The sequence below is a fragment of the Micropterus salmoides genome, unplaced genomic scaffold (assembly GCF_014851395.1).
Source record: "Micropterus salmoides isolate LMB-PRFRI ecotype aquatic unplaced genomic scaffold, ASM1485139v1 Ms_hic_scaffold_9, whole genome shotgun sequence".
NCBI classification, from domain to species: domain Eukaryota; kingdom Metazoa; phylum Chordata; class Actinopteri; order Centrarchiformes; family Centrarchidae; genus Micropterus; species Micropterus salmoides.
Window position 1 is genome coordinate 21,583,676 of NW_024044681.1, and position 27,650 is coordinate 21,611,325.

At 40.1% G+C, this 27,650-nt stretch overlaps 2 protein-coding genes across 9 annotated transcripts in view; both read left to right on the forward strand.

The window, feature by feature from the left end:
- The window catches only part of rxfp2a (relaxin family peptide receptor 2a), a 61,242-nt gene extending 55,096 nt beyond the window's left edge, over positions 1-6,146 (forward strand). The window contains exons 18-20 of the mRNA XM_038709358.1: positions 1,228-1,396; positions 3,181-3,399; positions 3,823-6,146. Of these exons, the coding sequence (XP_038565286.1) occupies positions 1,228-1,396; positions 3,181-3,399; positions 3,823-4,088 (654 nt within the window). The 3' untranslated portion in view covers positions 4,089-6,146. The remainder of the gene's footprint in view (positions 1-1,227; positions 1,397-3,180; positions 3,400-3,822) is intronic.
- A 2,555-nt stretch (positions 6,147-8,701) lies between these two features.
- fryb (furry homolog b (Drosophila)) overlaps positions 8,702-27,650 on the forward strand; it is a 64,694-nt gene continuing 45,745 nt past the window's right edge. For 5 of the 8 annotated variants that reach the window (XM_038708147.1, XM_038708149.1, XM_038708150.1 and 2 more), the window contains exon 1: positions 16,030-17,019. In XM_038708147.1, the coding sequence (XP_038564075.1) occupies positions 16,773-17,019 (247 nt within the window). In that variant the 5' untranslated portion in view covers positions 16,030-16,772. Of the gene's footprint in view, positions 8,844-16,029; positions 17,020-25,947; positions 26,352-27,650 lie in introns of those variants that run through there. The other 3 variants (XM_038708152.1, XM_038708155.1, XM_038708154.1) reach the window with 2 other exon arrangements.

The following is a 27,650-nucleotide window of genomic DNA, read 5'->3' on the forward strand; positions in this document are numbered from 1 at the left end:
GGAATTTGTCTGCTGGATGTCTTAGCATTTTCAGATTAATTTAATTGGATCCTCTTGTTGTTTGTGCTGTTTTATATAGGATATCTCCAAAGAAGCAACACCAGAATTTACTGCTCACTTCCGTTGTTTGCTGTGTAAAGTAATCCTACAACTTTATGGTGTAAAAATATTTGATTTGCTATGCTGTAGTAGTTTTTCAGTAAAAGGAAATGTGAAAAGTGTTCTGCTGAGCGCTCAGCCAGTGCACTCAGTATGAAACACTCTATGGCCTTTGCCAAAAATAGACACATTATGTTGCTGAGCAGATCCTAATTGAGGTAGAGCTAGAAAACCTGTTTCATGCAAAAGCATTTCAGCGTTGCCACCTTTATGTTAACATAATTACAATAATTTTACATTACAACTAAGTCATTTAAAGGGGTTCTTTGTTAGGATTGAGATTAAAAGATTAATGAAGATACTCATTAAAACTGCTGTTTATGTTTGACACTTTCAACCCTTCAGGAAGGAATCAAAAATTCATCTGAGTACCTCTTAGTCACTTTTTTGTAGCTCTTCAAATGCTTAATGTGACATAAAGTGATATAAATGATCAAGCAAATAATGAAGAGAACAGAGTAGTGATACATGTATAAAGCATAGTGTTAGTTCAAGCAGAACAGCTGTTTCATGTATGCTTTATAATCACTGCCACATTCACAGCTGACTAGACGGGTACAATTATATTCCAGGTGAACCTGACACTTCTCACTATTACTCAGCTGATGTCAAATCATTTTGCTTCCACAGCTTTCTCCGCTGCCCCATCCTCCTCATTATGTCCCATATTTTTGTTATTGTTTAATTTAGATCAAATGTTCACGTTTGTTATGGCGGAATAGTTCTCCAGCATAGTCCTTATTGCTGCTTGGATTCTTTGAGAGCTCCCTCAAAGAGCAGAGCATTTTCAGCCAAATCCAACTAAATCTAAATGCTTCTGTATCCTTGATGTCTGACTGAGAGAGGGTCTCTTTGCTCTGTGAGAAAGCTCTGCCACCTACTGTTTTCTTTCTCTAGAGAGTGTAGATGGGGAGGCCTCCATCTACACTGAAGTAAATGTTTGGAGTAATCATTAGGTAATGAAAGTGTGGACATCCAATGAGTCATCAATTAGCTTAAATAATTTTTCACTGTGGACTTTGAAGAGCAACAGAAATCCTAACAGCATATTTGTCATCCCGCTGCTAGGTGATCCTGGCTTCTATCTGGCTACTGGGGTTCATTATCGCTGCCGTGCCCCTAATGAATGAGGACGTGTTTGGAAACTACTATGGACGTAATGGAGTCTGTTTTCCCCTGCACTCTGACAGGCAAGAAAAACCTACCGCCAAAGGATATTCCACAGGGATTTTTCTGGGTAAATTGAAAAAAAAACAGCAACAAATTTTACAGTGAATACTCATACATAGCAATGTTCTAAAAACCTCCTAAACCTCCTAAAATCAGTAGTCTAAATTTAAGTGTAGGCTAGTGTATGCCTGACAATATAATATACTGTATATTCACAGTACACAGTATAGATTACATACATATAATACACATCTTTGAGAAGTGGTGAAATCCTCTTAATCCAATCAGTGAAAGGTTAAAAAGAACACTGAGTGATCAGATGCACTAACCACTGCGATTAAATACCTAGCTTTAAATACAATAAGACATGCTGTTGTTTATCATGGAGACATATTACACTGAATTACGTTTTTTATTAATTTTGCATTATTTGTATGTAAGGATGTGCAGATGAAATTTGATGCAGCTTTATTTTTTTGATCTTTAAAGTTGTAAGAGTGATCTGATCACATTTTGAGCAGCATTATTACACAACCAACTAACAGAACAGAGAAGGGCATTGCACCTTGGATCAGGCCATTAAATTGCAAACACCATGGCTCCATCAACAGTAAATGATTAGTCTGTGTTCTTATTACTCAATGTTCTCACTGAGCACTGGCAACAGGGATTTATAAATTCTGGGCATATTCTGTCTGAAGGCTGGGGCAGCATTTACATCACTTGGCTGTTAAAATAAGAATATTGTGAATTAATTCATGAGGTGCCACATGTTTGTTATTCATCACCAGCTTTTCTTTCAGAGTGCATGCTCTGATGCCCTGTGTGTCGGCGTGGCCAGTGTCTATCTCTTTCAGGTGAAGCGCTGAGACTGATTGCAGAAACTCTGGGCACTTGGGCTTATTGCCCTGTAGAGTATTTGTAACGCCTTATTCTCATTTTTAGGGATGATGCTGCTGAGCTGAGGACACAGATCTCCCTGCTAACTTACTCCTTTCTGTTTTCTTCCACAGGTTCCACCTTAGCCTTTGTTTCTGGACATGCTGTTTTAGTTGTTTCTTGCACGTTACAACACCCTTACACACATTTTCCATGCATCCATCATCCTACCCTGACATGACTGAAAACACTGATGCTCATGACCCATACTTTATCACCTTTACTTTGGCACCAGCCTTAATTTGGTTGATTTTGGTTTAAATAAATATATTTTGTTAAACATTTACCATGGTGTGTCTCCCTCTTGTTGTGGAAAATCTGTGTGTAGGCGCATGCATATAAAAGTGTAAGCTTATAAAAATACAATGCATTGTTAAAGATTAAATCAGTGGTCTCGATCGATTTTGGCTTGTGACCCCTTACAAAAAAAATGTGTCTAGATGGGACTGTTTTTCTATATTTATTCAAGAGGATGGTCTTTAAATTTGAGCTCATGACTTATTGATCTCATATTCAGATTTTGTTTTGCTTTCCCTCAAAACCACGCCCTCGCACTCAAATAAGATTTAGATTTGTATTTATGTCCCTAAATAAAACAAGTTTAGAAAAGTCCAAAAAAAGAACTTTGTTTTTTTCCTTGTTCCTCTCCCAGTAATCATCTTACGACCTCTCAGATTTATCTTGTGACCCTTTGCAAGTGACTCGACCGCTAGGTTGGGATCCACTGGACTAAACTATTGAACTCCATATGAAGACGCAAAACGAGAACATATACTTTTGACACTTTAAGTATGTTTTGTTGATGGTACTATTATACTTTTACTTAAGTGTTTTTACATTTTTAAGTAAAGGAAGTGAATACTTCTCCCACCACTGCATTTATGTGTGTGAATAGCATGTGCATTTCTTTAGGTCTAAACCTGGTGGCATTCCTGGTGATCGTCTTCTCCTACTCCAGCATGTTCTATTCCATCTATAAAACTGGCATCAACGCCACAGACGTGAGGAGCAGACTGCACAGAGATGTGGCTGTGGCCAACAGGTTTTTCTTCATAGTGTTCTCTGATGCCCTCTGCTGGATTCCCATATTTTTGGTGAAAGTCCTCTCACTAATGGAGGTGGAGATACCTGGTAAGAATGAAATGGTACTTTGTGTTTAAGGTTATATTGGTTGCACTGTATTCGGATAGTCCGCCTACAGATACTTCATTGAGAATTTGTGACATTTCAGCTTGTTACAATCTATTTTAAGACTTGTTCATAAATTCTCACACATGATCTGATAATCTGTTAATTGATAATCTAATAAACATCTACAGACAAAGCAAAACACTTTAAATGTTACAAATTCTCTATAAAATATCTGTAGACGGACTATCCACGTAAAGTGTAGCAGTTATATTTGCTTTATTTAAACATGTCATAAATCACTAGGTCACCCTTACACAGTGTTCTACTATTTGAATCTTTGACTATGGAATAACGGAAGAAAAAGCATCCAAAGGCACGCACTGCTTTAACATGTGGATATATTTGCTCCTCTTCTGGTTTTAGGCACTATCTCCAGCTGGGTAGTCATCTTCATCCTCCCCATCAACAGTGCCTTGAACCCCATCCTTTACACCTTGACCACCAGCTTCTTCAGAGAGCAGGTGGAACTCTTACTCTGTCGCTGGCAGAGACGACATGTCTTGAAAAAAGACCGCAAAAGCCTCACCTCCACCACAATGTACATGGAGGCGCAAAGGTCTCATTGCTACCAGACCCCAGCCTACCTCCAGCGGGTGTCACTGACCGCCGCAGATCCCCGCTACGCCTGAGGGAGGCCCGGAGCTCTCCTGGCCGCTTTGTAAACTACGGGTCGAGGGCCTATTGCTGATTACTTCTTTAGGCTCCTACATGTAGCACTAGCATGTTTTGCCAAGACTGACCTCCTGGTGGACCAAGATTAACAATCAACCTCATCATGCTCTGACACGTGTAAAAATGACCATAATTAGATGCTTTTGTGCCAAGTAGTTTACGCTTCTCGCACCCCCCCCCCATGCATCCACACAGGAAGCACTTTCGGGTTCCAGTGCTCTAAGTCACTACGACATGTAGGCATGAGGAGCCAAGGATCCAACCACCAACCGCACGATTAGCGGATACTACTGTACTTCTAGAGCTACAGTCACTCCGATGCTTGCATGCTTATGTGGCTATACATTTGATATTGTTCCATGAGAGGATATATAATTGGACTAACAAAGAAGAGGAGATAAATGAAAGAATAAATACCAGCATAATTATACTGTACATCTCAATGCCACCCTGAGGACGATCACAATGGACTTTCAATGTCTTAAGCAAGAAAAGTATCTCACATATGTCACTTTTTACTTAAATGACCCTTTCGTCAGATGATTGAGCTCGAGCAGGAGAGGACGCTGGGAGACATGCAGCCAAATATCTCCCTTATCTCACAGACACTGTTTTTCTATGGAGTGACTTGAGGGCGAAGCTCACAGATGTAATGCTCATCAGACGCTGAGCTGGGAAGTGGGTTCAAGGATTAATGTTTTCACTCAAAAAACAAGGAATGACTCTTGGAGTGCACAAAGTGTAGCACAAACATGGTTTATGGAATCATAATGCAGTTGTATTCATTTTCATTTAATGTGCACAAAAAGGAACACAGATTTCAGATTTCATCTACCACTTAAACTGCAGTGCAAAGTCAATTTTACATGTCATTTTGATATATTCTATGACACAATTTAGAAGAAAATTAATAACACAATTCAAGGTGTTCATTTGTTAAGCTCTCTGCTTAAAGCCTCTGTATTTCTGCTCTCTGCTCCCTGTTTTTGCTTTTGTTCTCTTTCTGGTAATTTGTCTTGATCAGTTGTTGATTGGCTTTCCTGATTAGTGAAATGTGATTTCCTTCTGTAATACCCCTTTCCTAGAACCTCCTCTTCACAGAAAGGTAGAAATGAAGGAGTGAATATGGATTTTAGCATATTGTACAAAATATTAAAAAAATGTCACAAATGTTATTTATTTTATGCAACAAATCTAAAAAATAAAACGTTTAATAGCACATTAAATATTGCTAACCAGTCAATGGGAGAAAAACACAAGAAAGAGACTCAACCGTCGACAATCACTGAATGTTTTGCATCAGTTGTGTAGCAGCGGCTAACTTCCTGCTCTTCACTGACCGTAATCTGACGCCCATTTTTGCCATATTTTCTATGTTGTTTTGGTATAATAGGTGTCATATGATTTTTTCCCCCTTGTTGGTTACATGCCATTTTGTATTGTGTACTCTATCGGCATGGACAGTATGTGCTCTCACTAATTATGAATCTGAACCAAAATAATCTTGATACCCTAACCCCCTTAATATGTGACTGACCTGGACTGGATTAAAACATTTGGTTGTCACATTGCATTTAATACATCCAGTCCTCATCCAATACATGAGACATTTGTTTAATTCAGTTTTGTTTTCAGTGTGCTTGTCAGACGTCACCTGAACTATTTTGAACTTTGGATCATGTTTCTATTTATACTTTTTTATACTGATATATAACATGCCTATGTTTTTGCTCTCTTTAAACAGTTGCTTAAATTCAATGACAGCTATCAACATCCAGATAGTGGAAAAAGACGATTGTACATACAAGTTTCTGCAAAACATACAAAGCAGTGGAACCTCCTCTGATGAAATAAGGATTATCATTTCCTATTGTTACTGTCCTGTTGTACCGTCTTCTCTGTGTAAGTTCTGTATATCATTGTGTTTTTTGGAGTCTGGTTGGTGAATTTTGTGTTTATTGGTTTCCCCTTGGAAATGGCTCTTTGACAGAAATAATAAAAAGACAACAACAATACAACAAATATTTTGCCCTTTTTTGTGAGCCATATGCTCATATAACCTCATCAGATCTGTTAGTTGTTATACAGTCCCCACCAAAAGTATTGTAACAGTAAGGCAAATTCCTTTGTTTTTGTTGTTCACTGAAGACATTTGGGTTTAAGATCAAAAGATTAGTATAAGACAAGAGTTCAGAATTTCAGCTCTCATTTCTTTGTATTCACATCTAGATGTGTTAAACAACTCAGGACATACCACCCTTTGTTTGAACCCACCCATTTTTCAAGTGAGCAAAACTATTGGAAGATGTGACTGACAGATGTTGTTGCCCAGGTGTTGCCTTTTAGGTTGATTGTCCAAACATTAAATTGCTCTGCATGATTAGTGGAAGTTTTCATCCTTGGTTCAAACCTATAAAGACTGCATTTCCTGTTAAAGAGGATAAACCAACATGAAGACCAGAGAGCTGTCTATGGGAGAAAAGCAAGCAAACATTGGGCATAGCAAGCACAACAATTTGGAAAGTCCTGAAAAAGAAAGAAACTACTGGTGTACTGAGCAACAGACATCAAACAGGTCGGTCAAAGGAAAACAACAGTAATTGATGACAGAAATATCGTGAGAGCTGTGAAGAAAACCCCCAAAACATCAGTAAGTGACATCACCAACGACCTCCACAGTGCAGGGGTGAAGGTATCACAATCCACTGTTGGAAGAAGACTCAGAGAGCAGAAATATAGAGGCCACACCACAAGATGCAAACCACTCATCAGCAGGAAGAAGGCCAGACTGAAGTGTACAGAAACATTTTGTCTGCCAATTTACGGAGAAATGCATTGAAACTAATCGGGAGGAAGTTGATCATGCAGCAGGACAATGACCCAAAGCACAATGCCAGCAAAACAAAGGACTTCATCAGGGGAAAAAGTGGAAGACTGGCCAAGTCAATCACCTGACCTTAACCCAATAGAGCATGCATTTCACCTCCTTAAGAGGAGACTGAAGGGAGAAACAAGAACTGAAAGAAGCTGCGGTAAAAGCCTGGAATAGTATCACAAATGAAGAATGCAACAGTTTGGTGATACCGATGGGCCGACAGGCTTAAGGCAGTTATTGCAAGCAAGGGTTATGCCACCAAATATTAAATGTTATTTTCTTTAAGATTATTTGTTCCTTTACTTTTGCTCACCTAAGAATGCTGTGGTCTAATACAAACGGTGATATGTCCTAAGTTGTTTAACACATCTAGATGTGAATACCAGGAAATAAAAGCTGAAATTCTGAACTCTTGTCTCATTTTGGAGACAATCCCAGCTGACATTGGGTGAAAGGTACACCCTGGACAGGTTGCCAGTCCATTACAGGGCACACAAACAACCACTCACACTCACATCCACTCCTAAGGGCAATTTAGAGTCCCCAACTAACCTAGCCTGCCTGTCTTTGGACTGGAACATGTGATTACATGTTAAACATTAACACAAGTTGTACTAGGTGGGTTGATACATTTAAATAATAAAAAAGATACAGGCTAAATAAGTGATAGAAGTTACATAAAAACACTCATAGTGTATGCCTGAAAGAGATTTTCAGAATCAGAGATTTATTGCTAAGTAATATTTTACATGTATAAGGAATTTGCTAGGGTGATAAGGTGCTACAAGTAGACAGACATAAATAATAAAATATAAGTAAGTCATAAAAGAATAATTGAACTATGTGTAGAGAAAAACAATGTAGCAGATATTTACATGTAGATTACTCCGGGTTTGTGCAGACATATTACAGAGTAGGAGAGTATCTGTATTTATGTAAATATAAATACAATATAGACAAATATAATAAATATAATATAGACAAAATATAAAAGAATAATAATGACTTTGTGCAATATGGCAATTTGTGCAGAGATATGCAAAATATTAACATTAGATTTCAAAGACATTTACGGTATGTATTGTAGGGGGCCCAGCTGTGGTTGGAAAGAAGCTGTTCTTGTGGCGAGAGGTTTTGGTACTGTTAACCGCAGCCTCCTGCCGGGGAGTGTCTGAAACAGTTTGTGACCGGGATGGGAGGGGTCAGCTAAAATCTTTCCTGCACACCTCAAAGTCCTGTCTTGAAGGGTCCTTAAAGTATGAATATTAACAATATGTGGATTGGAAAATGCTAACCTTATTTCATTAAAGTGCAGATTTGGTGTGCATAGCAAGCCCATTAAGTGGCCGAGGCTATTTAATGATATTTAAAAAACACAACACAAATGCAAGCTCAAGAGAAGCTGGCTATTTGATGTAGTCGTTTGTTTGTGCAGCTGCCTGTGGTAAACGCCTCCATTGTGAAGCTAACAACATGTCTTTTCAATCTTAGTGTGTGGCTCTTTCATCACTTGATTTTACCGCACCTGCGGCGTTCAGCATCCTTTAGTAGCAGGTGTCCTGCCCTTGGACCAAGGTGCGCCCCTTGCGACACGATGATGGACACAGCCGCCAACCAATAGGGAACGAGCTTTGCCTCAGTTTCCAGAACCTCGGCTTCAGATTGGTTGCTAAGGGCGGAGCGCTGTCATCCTGAGCAGTAGCGCTGTCAGCCGGGGCGGTACGACTCCTGGAGGAGAGAGACGAGACGGATTGATGAAAACAAGCCATTTAATCACATAAACAAAGAACCCGTGCCAGGAAATGATCCTGTAGTCGCCAGGGTCGACACAGAAAAGGTACTGTTCGTTTATGTCGCATTAGTGCTGTGTCGGTTGGTGTTTAATTGGTCCTGTGTGTGACCACAAAGCAACCGAGCGATGTCTTGATATAACATCGATATAACTACCACAGGGGCTTCTACTAGCTCCTTGGCTACCCGGTTAGCTACAGGCAGAGCTGGTTATAGTGGTGATATAAAAGAAAATGTGAACACGCTTCCGCGTTTCTTTAAAGCACTCGTACAAAGAACAATGCCGCGCTGATTTGCGAGGCAGATAAGCTAAGCGACAGTCTTTAGGTTAACAGCGACCGTTGATTGTAAATTCACACTTCGTGATGGCGGTGAAAGAGAATATGCTACAATGCATGTTAGCTAACAGCTAGGTAGCTTACATTAATGACCAGCCAAGTCACCATTGCTGGCTGCTGACAAATTCAGTTTGGGGGCATAAATAAAATATCTCGCAGAGTTAACACAACGCATGAATGTCTGGCAGTATGGTTCCCTGTCTGATAACATGTCTGAGCCTTTGGACCATTCTCTAGTTATATGGTTATGGGTTGTGGATTAGAACACAGCCTTCAAATTGTGAAACTTAAACTGATTTTGGTCCAGTGGCGGGCATTATCACTTTATTATTCTACAGCAGAGATGCTCAGGAGTCAGCTTGCACATTTAGTGAGAGAAAGCCAGTGTTGCAGCATGTAATATTTACAGGCACTCGCACAGTATACAGCCAGATACCAGGCAGCACCACTACTGTGGACTCATTTTCTGTCATCTGGCAAAATGGAATCATACATATTGATTTCCATGTATGCTATTTTTGGACTGTTTTAAGATGAATAGCCACATACTTTATTGAGTTTGTTGTGAAGTTAATGAGTAGCTATCAGGGTAATACCTCTCCCCTTTGCCTACTCCCCCCCCCCCCCGCAACCTGGTCTGTTCATACTACTATTTCAAGCCCATTCCTCACCCTCCCTCCTTACCTTCCTCATGACTCAATCATGCTCCCTCTCCATCTCTCCAGCTGTTTGGCACAGCCAGTCTGCGAAGGCGACCCAGTTAACTCCTTTGTTCTGTGTCTGGACTTACGCTACAAGTAACACACACAGACAACATGTCATGTGTGTCACATCACTGAGTATTATCATAACATTGTCACTGGTTAATTTTAGTGGATCCATGTAATGCTAAAGCATTTTAAAGAATGTGAGGAATTAGGCTTGTTTTAACTTATTTAGATGTGGTAATCTTTTCTAATGACATGTATGTTGTATGCATGTGGAGATGTATTATAATAATACACCAGCTGGGACACTAGTAGCTTGTACAATGTGTGTACCACACCACTAGCAGGTTGATTTATTGTTTTTCAGGAGATAATCATCAGATAAGAAACACATTTTGCAGGTTGTTGCTGTGTCTAAACCCTTTAAAATATCAACTTTTAAGGAACAACAAACACCAGCCTTGATATTATATCAACCACCATGCATGCTATAGTTTATCCAGTGAGTGTTTTTAAGGATCAGTAAGTTAACTTAAACAAAATAGTAATTTAAGTGAAAACATTTAAAATGACTTGGGACCAACCATTAACAGTTGTTCAGTTTTACAGAAAGAGGCTTCTTAATGTCTGTGTCTACGTGGCGATGGTTGAGCTTCCGCAAGTTGTACCATTGCATTGACATCAGAATAGATTCCATCTAGATGAATAGTGAAATGTCTCCAGTTGTACAATTGTCTGTCCAGTGGGTTGTTTATTAAGACCTGGGTGACAGAGATTAAACTACACAGATGTATTGCCCCCCATGGATTCCTGATTATAATGGTGTTTAAAACATTTTATTTTGATATGGTATACTAAAATTGTGTAATTAATATACATTCTACACCTTATTTTGGAAGTTAAATTATGTTGGTACAGTGTGGTTGCAGTAGTGTCAGTCTATTCTCTATGGCAAGTCCTTTGTCCCAATGTGTGATGAAAACACTACTTCTACTTCAGACGTTGTGCAAGAAACAAAACCGTCCAACCATCTAATGACGTGACCATAATTCCTACTACAGCATATTTATATTTGTGGCATTTTGTCTCTAGTAGTTAGCTGACAGTAGAGAGTGACCAGAAACAGGGGGAGCAGGGGGAGGCAGCATGACATGGAGACAAACACCTTTAGCTCAAAGCATGGACGTTACATGGTTTCATATGTGTTGTTGTATGTGTGTCACGGTTCACAGTCTCTTGTATTAAGGGTACATTACGTACGTTTGGAGGCCACTGGTTACTTACCCGCTGTAAAGATGTTATTTGGATTTATCCGCATGTGGGAAAGGAGCAGAAACCGTGTGTTTGACCTCCCTCAGTCCGCTGGTGAACTATCCATCTTTCCCCACTGTTATCATTTCCATATATACCACCCGGCACCTCACTCCCACTGGATTACATAACCTTGTTTTTCTGCCAGGCACACTAAAATCCCCACATATACAGAGAATCACACTCACATTCCTTACTATCACAATCCCTATCTGACTTTGCCTCAGGTGCTGTTGCTTATTTTATGGGTAAGATCTTCTGCTGAATATTGCTTAGAGAGTTGCAGAATACTCTTTTACTTTAAATGATATAAGCCTGTTTGAGCTTTGTGTTGATATAATTATATGGAGTTTATGTAGATAATTATTCAATTGACTTGTGTGTTTGATTTAGGACTTAAGATAGGGAATGCTGTTTTACTGCTGTTAGATTTGATGGAGCTCTGAGGCTGTTTGCTGATGCATTAGTCTGCACATTAGAGACCCCAGAGCAAGTGTTGCATAACACAACTCTATATGTGTATTTAAAGGCATACTGTAGTGTGTGCACATCCATGGCTAATAGCATAAATTAATGAATGCGGTAGCACATATTGCCCCTCCTTTCTCACAGAATTCAGTCATTTACATGTTTCTTTGTCTCTTTGAGTTTTACGTATATTGTATTTTATCTCTTCTTATTTTCTCAGAGCTGCCTTTACAGGTTCCGGTGAACTTAATGCATTGCAGTTAGGAAAGAATGTAAGCAGTCTTTGCTAAGGGATGGCCAAACAAAAATAATTTTCTTCCTAAAGGAATAGTAGAGCCAACAAACAAAAACATAATGTTTGAAAGTGTCTTCAAAACTAACCTTCTCAATCAGATATGTGACTGCTGTATAAGCAGAATTATAATGTCTGTAATGCACTCAAGGGGGCACCATTGTAGAGCCAGTGTGTCGGCCTGATGATGACAGGAGATAGAACAAAGGTCAAGGACATCTGACTTATCTGTTATTATTGTTACTACTAATATTATCAGTTGTATCAGCAGTGGCAGTAATCATAGTTGTACTATGGCCACAAGTTTTGGTAGTATTTGTGTTGTAAATATTTAAACTTCATACATTTCTTATAAGATGCTGCATATGAAAGACCTGTTTCAATTAGTTTCCGTGTAGATTATGATTTCATATGACTTGATACTGCTGTCCTAGCCTCAGAGAGAGCGTCAGAGAATTAGTAAAAGTAAAAAATCAGTCTGATGATAAGGCTACAGCTGCCCTGGTACCTGCTAATGATCACACAGCTTTGGATGGCCTCTGAAGGCTCCAAACCATGTTAAGATTCCTCTTGACCTATGCTCTTGACACTGCAGACAAGTAAAAAAAAAATCACTGCAAAGAGATGTGAAAGAAAAGTAAAAGTTTTACTTTCACTCTGAGAAAGGCATGTGCTCGTCACACTGACTGCACTAGTCAGTTAGTCAGTCAGTCATGCCAGTACAAACATGCAGTAAACATACAGTTCCTGTGGCTGTTTTAGGAGTGCACCAATGCATGTATAACCAAAAACCAATGCTAGGTCAATCATTTATGATACATAAAAATATCTTAAGCATCAATGATTATTTATCTTTACAGGATGTTAAACAAAAGGCTGCTCGAGCACTTTAACCAACAAAGCCACTAACATGTCCCACTACAAAGTGAATCTGCTGATGTAGTTAGTACTCAAAATATGAACTTGACCATATGTACTGGGAACAAAAAGATTGTTTGTTACAAAGAGATGGATTCTTGCGGTGAGGCACTCCCATCATTAATTTTACCCTTCATCCCAGTGAACCCCTGAACTATATAGTCCTGCTGAAGTACATAAGCCAAAAGTAAACTTGTGTATGCCCTCAGTTCTCCTGTTAGACCGGGTTGCTGAACATCTGCTGCAATCTGAGCAACTGTTAAGATGACAACATATTTGAGTGACAGGTCCCAGAAAGCGCAATTGAAGTGGAAGGACGATAATCAGAGAAGAAGTGGTACATGGGGGGAAGTTTTTTCTGAGTCATTTTTTATCGTAGAAAAAAGAACAAGACACAAAGCCCCAAAAAAAGGCGTGTGGGATCTGCTGACAGCATGTTGTGTAAACCATCAGGTAGCTCCATAACACATATTTAAAGCGTAGAGTTGGTAACTACTGTCTCTTAAATTAATTTGCAGGTCTTTAATGCTAGATAATTAAGTCAATCAGTGATGAAGTAGAAAAATTCAGACGGGGAAGTTGAGAAGCAAAGGAGATTGTTAATGCTAATAATAAACACCAAAAAGTGATTGTGGCACATTCCTTGTGGCTTCCTTTTGACGTAGATGATGAGGTGTGGGAGAGGAAATAGTTGATTCTTTTGCACCACTTTGAAAAGCCAATAACTAGAAGACCATCAGTCATGGTAGAGTAATGACTGATGTGATGAGAGGAAATGTTGGGGTTTGGACAAAGACCTGAATAAAATCGTATGGACAAAGAAAGCCGTGCATGACTGAAGGGGGGCGCTGAGGCAGTGGGGAAATCATAGTTGTTAAGATGTTTACCCAGCTTTTCAGGCTAAAAACAGGCCCGATCCTGCGGTTTATGTGTCTGTTTGGGTGTGTTTGTTTGTGCCCGTCAACCAAAGCATGTCTGTACAGTGGCTGAAAGGTGATGCTTAGCTCATAATTTATATTTAGGCTGATTTATGTGCGACATCTGCTGGTTACTAACCCAAGAAAAAGTTAAGATAATAAAAAAGGAATAATCATGTCAGTGATGTATGTGGCATGAGAATTAACCTCCAAGGATGTTTTTGTGTGTGTGTGTGTGTGTGTGTGTCTGTGTCTGTGTGTTCGAAAAATAAAATGCATTTTATTAGAGGGGCTTTTATTCGTCTTCCTGTCCTATCTTGCCAGCATTGCACCTACTACATCTCACACCAGTGTCATTGACTGTCTTCTCAAGACAGCGCAAAGGGAAGGATAGATGGGAGTGTCCTGGCTGTATGAAGAGTGAGATTGACAGCTTTTAACACAACGGGCTAATCAGGTCAAGCAAACAAGAGAGCGACAAACCTGAGTAGCTTGTCAGAGAATCCCAGCAGACACCATCATCGTCCATCAACCAGTGTACAACCAGAGCCAGACAAGTCACCACAAATGTAATGTTGTCCATCAGCAGGTTGTAGATTAGCCTGCACAGTAGAAATCTAAAGTAATCTAAAAAAAAAAAAAAACATGTGGTTGAATGTATCTGTATATTTTCTCATTGTCAGTGTGTCGTGTCCCACCCACCATCATCACCCCAGCACCCGACTTTTTCATTGTCAACACATTCCTTGAGATGATTGGTTAACCTGTTTGTTTTTCTTTGGTTGGCTGTTAATTAAAGTACAAAAACAATCACCTGTTTGCGTGGGTTTGTGTGTGTGAGTGTGTGTGTGTCTGAGTCTGTCTTAATACTTGGATGTTGCACTCCCCCCTAGGGGATGGCACGCCTCTCTAACTGACTTTGGCACCGTGCCTCCCTGTGCTTGTTTGCCACCCCCCTTAACTATTTCCTTGACAGATGGTTGAACCGTGGCAAACTGTTAGAAATGTCAGTTTAAACATCTTACTTAAAAACATGTTTCATGTTCCTCACGTATTATTTCTTTCAAGCCAGTGAAAGTGTTTTAGAAGAAAGTGAAAATGCTTAATCCTCTTACCAGATTTTCCCACTTGTTTAAGAAAAATACAGATTAGAATTTTAAGACTGATCAGAAATTTGCATTCACATGTTTTTCTGCCTCGTACAACGTAGACACATTGTCATGCTAGTCATTGTATTTGCCTGAACTTTTGTGGCTTGTCTTTTAAAAGAGCATATGAAAGTTGTGTTGTTTTCACACCTACACACGAGAGCTGCTCTCGGGTGAAGCGCTTAATGGAGGTGATGTCATGACAATAGTTGCATAAACAGCAGGAAGTCACCTGAGGGTATGCCTCTCCTAAGAGGTTCTACCTACTCTACCTGCAGAGAAAGAGAGAGTAAAACTTGGGATGAGCTTAAGTTTGAGAGACCAGAGTGAGAAAAGGCAGTTGTGTAAGAATATGAACCTTGAAGGAGTTATTCTGCTTTAGTGTCCGTCCTGTGTGTGAACTGGGTTCTATTTATATTTGAGAAAAAATGTTAGATGTTACCACAGACTTTTTGTAACATTTCTGTCAAGCTAAGTTTTCTGTTTGAAAGTTTTGAGGGAGTGGGCACATGTCTTGTTTTAGCATTGATTTTGCCAGCATTGCAGCGCCACATGTAATTAGCTCTAGACAAAACAGTACACCCTACTTCCTGTAAGATCTGGTTTTTGTAGATAAGGGGCAGGGAGGTAATTTGGGTTAATTCCTGGTCACTTTTCAGGATTGGACGTTTGCCATCAAGAATGACTGTTATTTGGCTATTTACCTCCTTACATGGCCAGCTTTTCTGTACATGCAGTTGTTGCTGTTTTTTTTAAAACCAGCTCCTCAGTAAAACAGATGAGTATTTAAATGTATATTTGTCCAACTGTGGGGGCAGATTTCAAACTGCTTGACAATGCTACCTCAAATTTATCTTTGAGATACATGTGCAAAGCAAGATTAACAGCCAGCTTTCACAACAACACTTTATGTCTGTCTCTGTGTTCAGAATTCTTCCTGTTTGTGTTTGGCTTTGTTTCCCCCTTCTGTAGAGGTGTGTCAGTAACCCTACACCATCAACGCATTGAGGTTACTGTAACTGGCTAAACAGCCTCGACCAGTGAGCACAGGGACTCTTAACTCTTAAGTCACACCCACCTGCCATGTGTGAAAAGAGCTGTACTATGTGAGACAGAAAGGATAACACAAGAAGAAGGAAACAGGTGTGAGAGAGAGCACACAAGAAATAAAAATAATTTTCTCATTGCCAAACAGTCTGTAGTGTCAGGAGGGGGGTAGTTGGGAAACCCCCCTAGAGAGAGCAAAAAAAAGAGAAAAAAAAGACAGTGAGAGGGAGAGAGGATAAGAGAACCACCCAAACTTCCCAAACCACCCAATCAAGCTGCGTTCTAGGAATTGGATCCCTCCCTTGTTCACCACCTGAGAGCGGAGAAACAGAACTGTACCTCAGAGACTCGGAGAGGAGTGAGAAAGGCAGAGAGAACAAGAAACAAAGGACAGGTGAGAGCAAAAATGTAAGGAGAAGACAGCTGAACTTAAAATAAAATTGCCTCTCAAGCAAAAGAAGACAGAGATTTTTTTTGTTGTTCTTAAGCAAGAGTGTGAGCAAAGGGACCTCTTGAAAGGAGATCCTGAACTCTCAGGAGTGCTGTAACAACAAAGCAATGAGCTCACTGTCTCTGGAATGAATGAACTCAAAGACAAGAAACCCTCGTCAGAAGAAATTGGATACCAAAATGTGGACAAAAATATGATGAAAATGAAAACAGGGATTTGAGGACTGCCTGAACAGTGTGTTCACATATTTTTTTTCTTTATTGCTTTTCTGGAACAAGGTTTTTTTGTTGTTGAACCATTATGTAGTAGCTCTGAGGAGGGGCAGGTTTTGACATTAGACCAACAGGAGTGGGGTGAGCTACTGCTGCTGGTGGAGACATGTCTCTAGAAGATGTAGGAAGCACTACCAGCCTTGGGGCTGAAAGCAATACTTCAGACCCCTGTGATAGCCACTCTCTGAGCCAAAGCCAGGACAAGGACCTGGAGAACCAGAGCCAAGGCCAGGATGGGGTCGTTTTGGATCGTATTGCCTCTCTGTCGATGGACATGTTTGACCCCAGTGATTTCACTGGGAGGTTTACTAAGATCCAGTCTAGGTCCAGAAAGAGGACAAGGATCATCAGAGGTAGGTGCAAACAAGCTTGGAGATCTTGTTATTTTTAAGAGGCAATATTAGAGTGAACACGACAAGAGCAGACAAGGAGAGAACAATTATCCTACGAGTCAGTGAGACAATTTGGTTTTGTAATAATTTGGATGTGAATCCTAATTTGTCATGATCTGAGCGTTTTCTCAGGCTGGAAATGGCAGAAAGGTTGGTTGAACAACCTGCTGAAGTAATGACCCTTAATTCCCCAAATGGAAAATGAACTGGGGTAAAAAAAAAAAGAATAATTTTGAGATGTCTTACTACCTGTTTAGAACCTCGCCGTCTCTCAGTGTATGCCATAACAAAGTTCTTTGCTGTGAAAAGTGTCTTTTTTGTGGCTCTGTAGAACTAATCCTTATTCTACAGAATGGGGAAAAGATATGACTGTGTGGTTCTGGCATAAGATGTGAGCGCAGTACTATTTTTTTTTTTTTACCCCAAACCACACTTTTTCTCTGCTTACCGTAACTTCTAGGAATCTCATGTCCAAACACTTCCAACTGTGGGGAAACGCCAAGACCTTAAGTTGTCAGTCAGAGGATGATAGAACTGGGTGTATGCTTAAATCCAGTGGTGATATTACTGATTTTACATTAAAATACCTTGTGTTTTAAAGTGTTTAGAGACAGTATTACTACAGTTTTATTTTGTATTTCATCCCCTACTTAAGCTTGCAAACTTTAGACTCCTGACACACTTTGACACCCAGTTGAAAGTTAAGGCTTACAGTATGTGTGCCTGAACTTGTAACATTTTAGTTTCATGATGATCTGTTTATCTGTGAGGCTTACCCTCTGTCCTTGTCTAGTCTGTTAAAAATTACAATAGTATCAGTTGATCTCTCAGCGGTCAAAACAGGTCCAGTGTTTCTGTCTACTCCTGGAAAGCCATCGCCAGGTCAAAATTAAAAGGAGGCCTTACACTTTAAATACATTCAGTACAAGTCCCAATGTTACAGTTATGACAGAATGATACTGTATTCCTAGGTTACCAACATTAAAACCAATAATAGTAGGGAAGGAGTAACAAGGAAAGACTAAAGAGTTCAAGGCTAAGAGTGTCTTTAAAATAAATCTGCGACACTGAAAGGATCATGTTGGAGAGACGTGCAAAGGAGAGAATTGACATTCACGATAATAGCGTATTAAGGTGAATAGAGCGCAAAGGTTTTGGGAGTCATTTGGTATCTGAGTATGCATTTTTCAGTGGAATTTGGCTGAACTTCAAAAGAAGAGGGAAAGGTGGGCGTACTGTGAAAGGGGAAATCTGGAGTGAGGCAGTGCCTGTGTAACCGAGTAGCACCTGCACAAACATGTCTTTCAGGAAAAATGAACAGTGACTCCTCAATAAGCGAGGATGTGGATCACGAAGGTGAAAATGTCAACACGAGAAATGCTACTAAATTGAATATTATGTGACTTCTATGCTGTGATAATGCACATGAATGAGGCTTTAATGTGGGGTAGACAGGTATGCATGCCATGGAAACTACTGACAAACACACATTCTTTACAAGGGCTATCTATTTGATCAACTCAGCTGTGTCCAGGCGGCACCTCTGCGTGAACTGTGAACGTCAAACACTCCCTCAGTGTTTGTGTGTGGCAAGTTTGTGTCTGCGTACTCATCTGCTGTGTTATGATGGACCAGTTAACACCCACAACCACATGTTAGATGAATATGTGAGAAAGACAGATGTGTTGCACAAATGCTGTCTTCTTTAACAGACATACTGTGTAGGTAGAGTCACTGTGAACTAGAGCTGAAACAATTACTTAATACATCAATTGTTGGATTGACAGAAATTTAATCGCTAACTATTTTTATAATGAATTTACTGTGCAAAAGTCATTTTTAAGCAAAATCACTAAACATTCCTTAGTTCCAGCTCCTCCCAATGTGAGGATCTGCTGCTTTTCTTTAACAATAGCTCTCTGGGTCAGCTAGTCAGTTGATTGGCATCCCATTCGTTATCACAAAATTGCGATGAGCATCATTTTCACGCTGACATTTCATAGACCAAATGATTAATTGAGTAATTAAGAAAAGAACCTGAAGCTTAATCAATGAAATTAAATGTAGCCCTAATATGAATAAAGTGCTTCATGTTAACACCTCGATATGCATAAACTGGCCCATTCTGAATCAAAGACATGCTTCAATACTATTTAAGATCCATTTGAAGGATGGAAACATGTCTCTAATTCAAATATCTCCTGGGAAGATGCCCTCTTGTACTGTCTCTCTCATTTTTATGCCTGCATCTTTATAGAGAGCCCAAGCCCTCGCTATATGTACGATAGTCAACGTCGAGAGACAATTTATTTTTTGATCCTGTTTGAACTGTGCCCTGAATTACACATATAATCTTTATTGGGCTGTCGTGATGAAGTAATTTCCCCCGCGGTAATATGTTGGGGCTTTTTTATCTCATTTTTCATCAATGAAGTAATTTGGTGCCATATGGCATAGTCTCTGTGGATCTCACCTCATTGCACAGTGAGCCACTAACAGCAGCTTTATGGTAGGTGCAAGCTAACTGCTGGGTGCTAGTCAACAACATTGCCAAGCAAACTCATTTTTGTAGTATAACCGTGTCTTTAGTTACCTTCAGGGCATTTCTATCAAGTCAATTTATTTCCCGCAGCAATGCACACACACACCAATACACACAGTGATCAGAATGGGCTGTTCACAACTAACAACTGCGCTGTAGTAACGTTATAACAGCAAAAAACACACACTACGCTCGTTAGAGCTTCAAATGAGGTTTACCGTTCACAGTTTCTCTCTACTGTCCCTCTGGATTACAACGTTTGTACATCATCGCCGACCCTGCTTGCCACATTAGCTGCGCAATATGCTAACGCCACGTTAGCTAACCTTAAATGAATAGCTTGAATAGCATGGTATTTCAATTTTGCAGTTATCACGACAGCCCTAGATGTTTGTCAATTTATAAGATTATTTTGTCTGTCAAGAAATTTGGTCGTAAATCAGTAAAGTTACATTTAGTTTTGTGTGAAAATCATTCACATCTCTCGTCTCGCACAATACACGTCACCAACATGTTAACGCGGTAATGCTAGCTAACGTTCATTGCTTGGTTGCTACTAGCTAGGTAACTTAGCTATGTTCCACGCAGAAATGTATCTCACCTTATGTGTTTAATCCAACGACTCTCTGTCCTTTTAGCACATCATCCTCTCATTTAAGTTCTTTGACGTTAACTTCAAAAAGTTACGATGTCACATATGCGACTTTTGGGTTTGTGGTCTTTGTAATTAACCCTCGCTAAACCACGCCCCGAATACACAACTGACCAATCACAGCGCAGTATAGGACTCGCTCTAACTGAAGTCCGACACTTCCATGGATGTGCTCCATTGACTCCAATGTAAAAAGAGTAATTTTCTAGCTTTTTTTGGCTGTATTTTTCTAAGATATGGTCAAACGCTGTTCCTGGGGCACTTATTACAGTTGCTACCCAGAGAGGTTGATAGGAGAAGTACGATTTATTCTCATTCCTGTACATCTTCTGAAACACATCACTGTCGGCAGGTTGTATCAGTTGTCACTAATTAACTTTAATTCCCTGAGTAACTGAGGCCAGTATAAAACTTGGCTGTTGGTGTGTGTGTGTGTGTGTGTGTGTGTGTGTGTGTGTGTGTGTGTGCTCACTGCAAGCCAGTGTTTGTACTCTGCAGACCATCTGATAACAGCCGGTGTTCAGTGCACATCCAGAAAGGCCAGATATGATTTCTCGCCCTCAATGTGTGTGTGTGTGTGTGTGTGTGTGTGTTGGTCAGTCCATTTTTACCTATGCAACTGCTTAAAATTCCTTCAAAAGAAAGATTAAACACGTCTTTAATTTGAGGTTAAAGGGAATGCATTGCAATGTATATATTATTTTATTTATGTCAGTGTGTGCATGTGTGTGTGTGTGTGTGTGTGTGGAGGAGTCAAAACAGCTGGCATGCCCAGGCCTCTGCACAGAATGTGAGGAATCCTATGAGCTGCATGAGGGTGTGTGTGTGTGTGTGTGTGTGTGTGTGTGTGTGTGTGTGTGTGTGTGTGTGTGTGCGTGATTTTTATTTGTAAGCTGAATAAATGTGTGTCACTCTGTGGCACGTGTGTCCCCGTTCTCATTGTAGGTCATGAATTTGAATAGAATTTGAATATCTTGGCCATGAATTGCACTCCAGTTGCATGTTCCTTTATCCAACCGAGCAGCTGCTCCCTCTTCACAGAAAGAAGATCTCATTTAACATTTAGAGAAGTTTAAGATCATTTCCCAAAGAAACAAAGCGCAACTTTATTTGGAAATGTGTATTTCTCTTGACATTGCTATTTAATCGACCAAGAAATGTTAATCTCACTGTTACCTCTCGCACAAAATCGACATGTGTCATGTTTAGTTTGCCCATACATAACATCTTAAACCTCCCATCGTTCCACAGCCGGCACTCATAACATTTTAACCTAATGAGAAATGGGAAAATATAGGGAGAACAAACAGTAATCCTTGACATGTTTGTGCTTTCTCTTGAGTTGAACAGAGATTAGGTCGCAGTGGGGTCGAAGTAACAACAAACAGAGCTCGGTTAGATATTATTTAGTAATAATGTTTGAGTTCAGCTGCTTGTTCCAGCAAGTGGAGCTTATGCACAGAAAACATTTGTCATATTTGGTATATTCATCTGTGATTGTCAACTAGGCATGATTGGCTTAACTGTCTTGGTTCAGTAAGCAGGTTAACACAAAGGCATATATTGTTATTTGCTAATACTATTTGGCCCAGTACTGTAATGGAGTAAGCAGAAGTTGCAGACAGGAATAGGCCTGCAGTGGTTCTCTGCTATATTTCTTCTCCTTTGAGATTAGACTGTAATTGTCTGTTAATGTGAACCAGGCCATCCTGTGCTTGGTAGCTCTCCTGTGAGCTCCAGCCTTGCATGATACCGTATTTTATGCACTTTCTTCTCCTCCCCTCATTCTCATTTTCTCTCCCCCCGCCTCTGTTCTCCCTTCCTCACCCGTTCACATGTCCTATGGCACTTCCGCAGTTCATTCAGGGAATTACATGATGACCCTAATTATCCACTTGTACTTCCACTTCAACTCAACCAGCCATAGCATTAGTGAAACGATGGCATCATACCTTCCTACTTAGACAGACAATTGTGAGGACAGCCAACATCATGTGTGACTGTTAAGATGTGGGAAAAGACTTTTTATTTTCTCTCACTACCAGCTAATTGTCAGAAACTCTTAAGCTCTTAAATGATCTGTCAAGAATTTAACAATGACAGTACGGTGGAAGGGTAATATCAGCCGCAAGCAGAGTGCTGGTAAAAGTTGGTGTTTGCATTTATTAGTACTTGAAGGGTAACTGGACCTTATTTTCCCATGTTTTTGTGTCTACATGACTAATTGACATTTTTTGAAACTGGTCCAGTATTGAGCCAGCGTGCTGCAACCGGCAGCAGGAAAACAGTGCTACAACATAATCCTTGCAATTGCCCCCCGGTCAAAATAAACCTGTTAAAGTGCTTGTTTTGACCAATGACAGGCTCAGATTGTTATTGCAAGTGTCTGACAATATTATGGAAAGGATCCATACAGAGACATACCTTCTTTTTAAAGAGTAAGATCCTTTTAGTTTAACCAGAAACAGTCAATATATTGCTCTTGTCAATACCCCTAGACCTTATTGATTAAAAACAATAATTTTACCTTGCAGAACACGGGAGTTGCTGTTCTACCGCTGTCTCGGTCAGTTAGTTTGTTTGTGTAATTGTGTGACTTCACCAAAGTCACACAACAATACAAACTAACAGATTCAGGCAGACCAGAGAGTTCAAATTAATATTTTTGTCAAGGGAGTCTGGTGGCTTTGACGAAAGTGATATCGCGATAAAAAGGATCTTACTCATTAATAAAAGGTCTGTCTCTATAGGGATCCTTTCCATAATGTTTGAATACTTTCAAAATACACTATTGAATATCTCACTTGGCACTTGTCAAACAGTATTTTGATGTAGTCTCAAATACTGGATGTTTTGTGTTAGAACTCTGTGTATTGGGTCATGTAAAAACAGTCTCTTATTGGTTTTTAGACTTTAATTCAGTGAGTTGTTCAGATGTACCTGAATGAACGTATTATAAATATTCACACACACTGGTTGCAGACAAACCAATGGACTTCCTTAGGAAATTCACTACTGTCTGACTTACCGAGGTCATGTATTATTGCAGTGTAATCTTTCGACCAGCAGGGGAAAATGGAAAGTAGTATATAGATGTGTCTCAGTTCCACAATATATAGTAATACTATAAAGTATACATATGTACTAATATTACTGTGTCCAAAATCACTCTCTCATTCATTTATTTACTGCTCCCCATATAATAAAAGCTTAAAAGTTCAGTGTGTAATATTTCTGAGGATCTGTCAACAAAAATGCAATATAATATCCATCACTATGTTTTCAGTGGTGTATAAAGACCATACATAATAAACCATGAATGTTTTTATTACCTTAGAATAAGCCATTTATATCTACATAAGGTCCCCCATTCCATGCACATTGCGTCTTCATGTTTCTACAGTAGCTGAAAATGGACAAACAGCGCTACAGAGCTCGTTTCTTCACTACGTTCTTCTTGTTCTACTTCTGGTATAATTCAGGCAGTGCAGACACTCATCACTACCCTGAATACATACGTTCAAAGAAGAAGAAGTAGTAATAATATACAGCAGAGATTCGGCAAATAAGTTTTACATCAGAGCAATATTTTCAACCATTAGATGGTGGATGACAATATAAAACATAATTAGGGCTGACCCCGAATAGTCAAAGATTCGATGCTTTGATGGGCGGAGCCTGATCATCATTCAATAAATGTTTTAAAGTGCATAAATAAATCCAAAATTGTAACCCTAACCCTGGGTCGTCAGTGCGCATGTGTAGGAGTAGGGTGTATGTGTGTTGTGGCAGAAGAGGAACACTTGTTGAAGATCGGAACCCCAGCTTCACCAGTGTTGTGACGAGTTGCCTGCACCTCGCAGGTCTTTTGGATAATTTATCAACGTTGATGAACCGCACAAAGAATATTTTATCGTTTTTAAATAGCTACTTAAAATGAACCCACGAGGAATTGCGACGTGCGTGAAGTTGTCTGACTGCTCCTTTAGAGGTGTGTCAAGCAGGCTACAGACTCTTTTAATGTTGTTCAGAATTTTTCAAAATAAAAGCTCAGTTCATCTCTAAATGGATTACAGTAAACAAGCTTCTTACGCTTTTATTTTGTAGACAAAACCACTAAAGAGGAAGTGATTATGTGAGTAACTGTTACTGCCATGACTGAGATCTATTTCAGAACCACTATCAAAGTATTTATTTATTTATCAAAGCACCATAATCTGACTAGATATTATTGCTGGTGGGTGGTTTTGGCGAGGGTCCAGAATGTGTTTCCCTTGTCAAAGTTTGTATAAACTTTATTTAATATGTGGTTTATAATGGACTGTGGTGAAGAAACAGTGACAATGTTTCACACTCTTGGCTTACATTTTCCATGTGTCAGTGGCCAAGTCACAATAACATATTGTTTTACTGAACAATTAAGCAAATGTAATTTCTTAATAAATATACCTGAAGAAACCTAATTTCTTGACTGGCCACTCTCTGCTGGTCAGAAGAGGCACGTTTTATGCTGTTGTCAGCCACAGTAGCTTTCCTACACTCTTTGAAAGGGTAGGGGCTAGTGGTAGACTGAACAGTTGGTTACAACCCTCACCACTAGATGCCACTAAATCTTATACACTGAACCTTTAATAGTGTACTCAATGATTTTGAGACACTTGTGAATCATTGTCATTTTGCATCATCATCATGGTGTGGATTTACACAATGGTTATTTTTGCATCTACAAAATGTGTCACATTGTATTGTGAGATTGTTAGCAGAAATTATTTTGTTCCATTGTTAAATTTTTCATAGCACTATAGTCAAGGGCTTAGATTTGGTTTTATTAAAACAGTTTGATAAATATACAAACGACAATTTCCATTGTCAACATTAATCCGTTAAACTCAGTAGATCATGGTTTATTTGTCTTTACTTCAAAGAGCACTGTCTTTTACTGCATTATCTTTGATTGATGATCAGTTTCAGTGCATTTTTAGGAGTATTAACTATAAATAAAAAACAGCTAAATTATTTTTTACCAGAAAATAATTGTGGAACTCTCTATAGGCCCTGAGTAGTGTATGCAGGTCTTCCTCGCCAGCTGAAAACAGCCTCGACAATATTCATGAAGCTGAATTCTCCTTGTACTGTATGTTGCCTGAGAGGCAAAATCCAGGTGGGGGAAGGTATGAAAATCACTCACTACTGCTTGCAGTACGTTATTAACTGAAAGCAACTCAGTTGAGCATATTAACATGTTCATCAACTTAGAGTTTCTCCTAGCCGGATTTTGGTGGCCGGTCAGGAAGAGGACACTGTTTAGTGGTCTTTTAGTGAATTAATCAAACTGAAACTGAGACAGTGGGAGCGTCCCCTCCATCCTTAGTGGAAATTCTCTTGACTTTAGAGCATACATTTCACACTTTAAACACTTATTATTGTGCAGTATAGACTCAGACACGTGTAAGGCAGTGATGCCATTGACCAATTAGTTTTCATGGCTATTCGTTGGTGCTGACTGCTTGTCAATGCTTCTGTTGGCTCTCATTGGCTGAAGCGGGCTTGCAGCATGCTCACTCAGCACTTATTGCGAGACAGACGACCCCCACACCCCACCCCCCTTGTCGTTCCTCTAAGAGGATTGGCTGCTTGCGTAGACCAACATCTGTGTATCACTGTCCTGAGAGAGCAAAACAGAGAGGGGATGGGGGGTGTTAGCCAGCAAGATAGCAACACAGAGCACAGGCAAGGCTGAGTGCCGCTCTCTTGTTCTTTCTCTTTGACACACACACACTCTCTTGTGCACGCACACACTCTTTCTTGTGCATGCACACACACACACACACACACACACTCAGCAGCAGACAGCCGCAACATCCACATCACTGGCTTCCCAGCTGCATCTTTCGCTCCTTCTCCCCCAGTCGCTCTCTCTCGGAGCACACTCTTCTTTCTCTCACTTGCTCTGTCCGCAACGCCTCATCCTGCCGTCTTGTCCCCCCTCCGCTGTCTGTCACCGTGGCGACATAGCCTCTGCAGCCATGGCGACCAGCCAGCTGGACTCAGGCTTTTTTGACATCAGCATCAAGTCTCTGCTCAAGTCCTTAGGAGGGAGTGAGTACACATCACAGTTGTTGTTGCTGGTATGCCAAACAAACGCGTGATACGTAGCACAGGGACTTGTCATCAGTTGATCCTGCAGTGTCCAGACTATGCTTGTTTTGTTTGTGTGCATGTGTTTGTGTGCTGTGTGAGACTGAAAAACAAGCAGCATACAGGCATGATCCACAGTGTCAATATTTGGTAATGTTACGTAATGGGATTATGGAGGGCAAGGGGTTGAGAGAGAGAGCAGACCTGCTCCAGGGGTTAGTTGAGGGTAAATCTGGCTCCTCTGCTGTTTACTATATGAATTATACAGCGCATTACTCAGCAAAAGAAGAAGTCGGTCTTTGACTTTTTATAGTCTTTGTGCGCAGCCTTTAAATATAAAACAGTAGATCCATTTGTATTTATATGTTTACATGTGTTATCATATCAACCCTACTTCATGCGCTGGTTATACTCAATTCTTGGGTCAGTGAGTCAGGGTTTTACCAAACAGAACTTAAAGCTACTGTATATCACTCACAGGGAGTCTGGGATGAATGCCCAGCAGCATCAACTCCGGCTGACTCCAACTGGACATACTGTACTTTCCCCCACTTTCAGCAGTGGGCTCATGAACCTGAGACCTTACAGTAAACAGAAAGCACTGCTATCTTATTTCATCACCGGGACTCTAATATAGTAATCACCATGCAGCCGGTTTACCTTTACTGTAACATCAGTGTTTTTCTTGATGAGGTTGTTGGTTCTGCCAGTAGTTTAAGCCTCATATGGAAGCGTGATCTGTTGCTGAATGGTCTTCGTGTCGCGTGTATCCCCCTTCATTTGTTGTTGTGGTGTGTGTGTGTGTGTGTGTGTGTGTGTGTGTGTGTGTGTGTGTGTGTGTGTGTGTGTGTGTGTGTGTGTGTGTGTGTGTTTGGGTGTGTGTGTGTGTGTGTGCGTGTGGTTAACAGGACAGCTGTGTGGAGCTTATATATTAGATGTGTGCTGAAGGTTACTGTCAGCAGGTGTTGTGATTGTGTAAGGGTCATAGAGGAATTGCAGGGGGTGTTTTGATGGTTCCTCCCTCTGCCATATATGATGAAGTAAAGAACAGCCACTATAATGAGATGTATGTGTTTCCTCATTGAAGCATCTTCTGGCTATAACCATATTCAGTCGTGGAGGTTTGTCAGCTCCAAGGTCATGATAATAATGGTATCGGAAGGCCAAAAACCCAAGAAAGAACACTGCAAAGTCCTAGTTAGCCTTGTGTTTCAAGCACACTTCTCTTATCAAGTGAAATCAGTAGATAAACAGCTGACC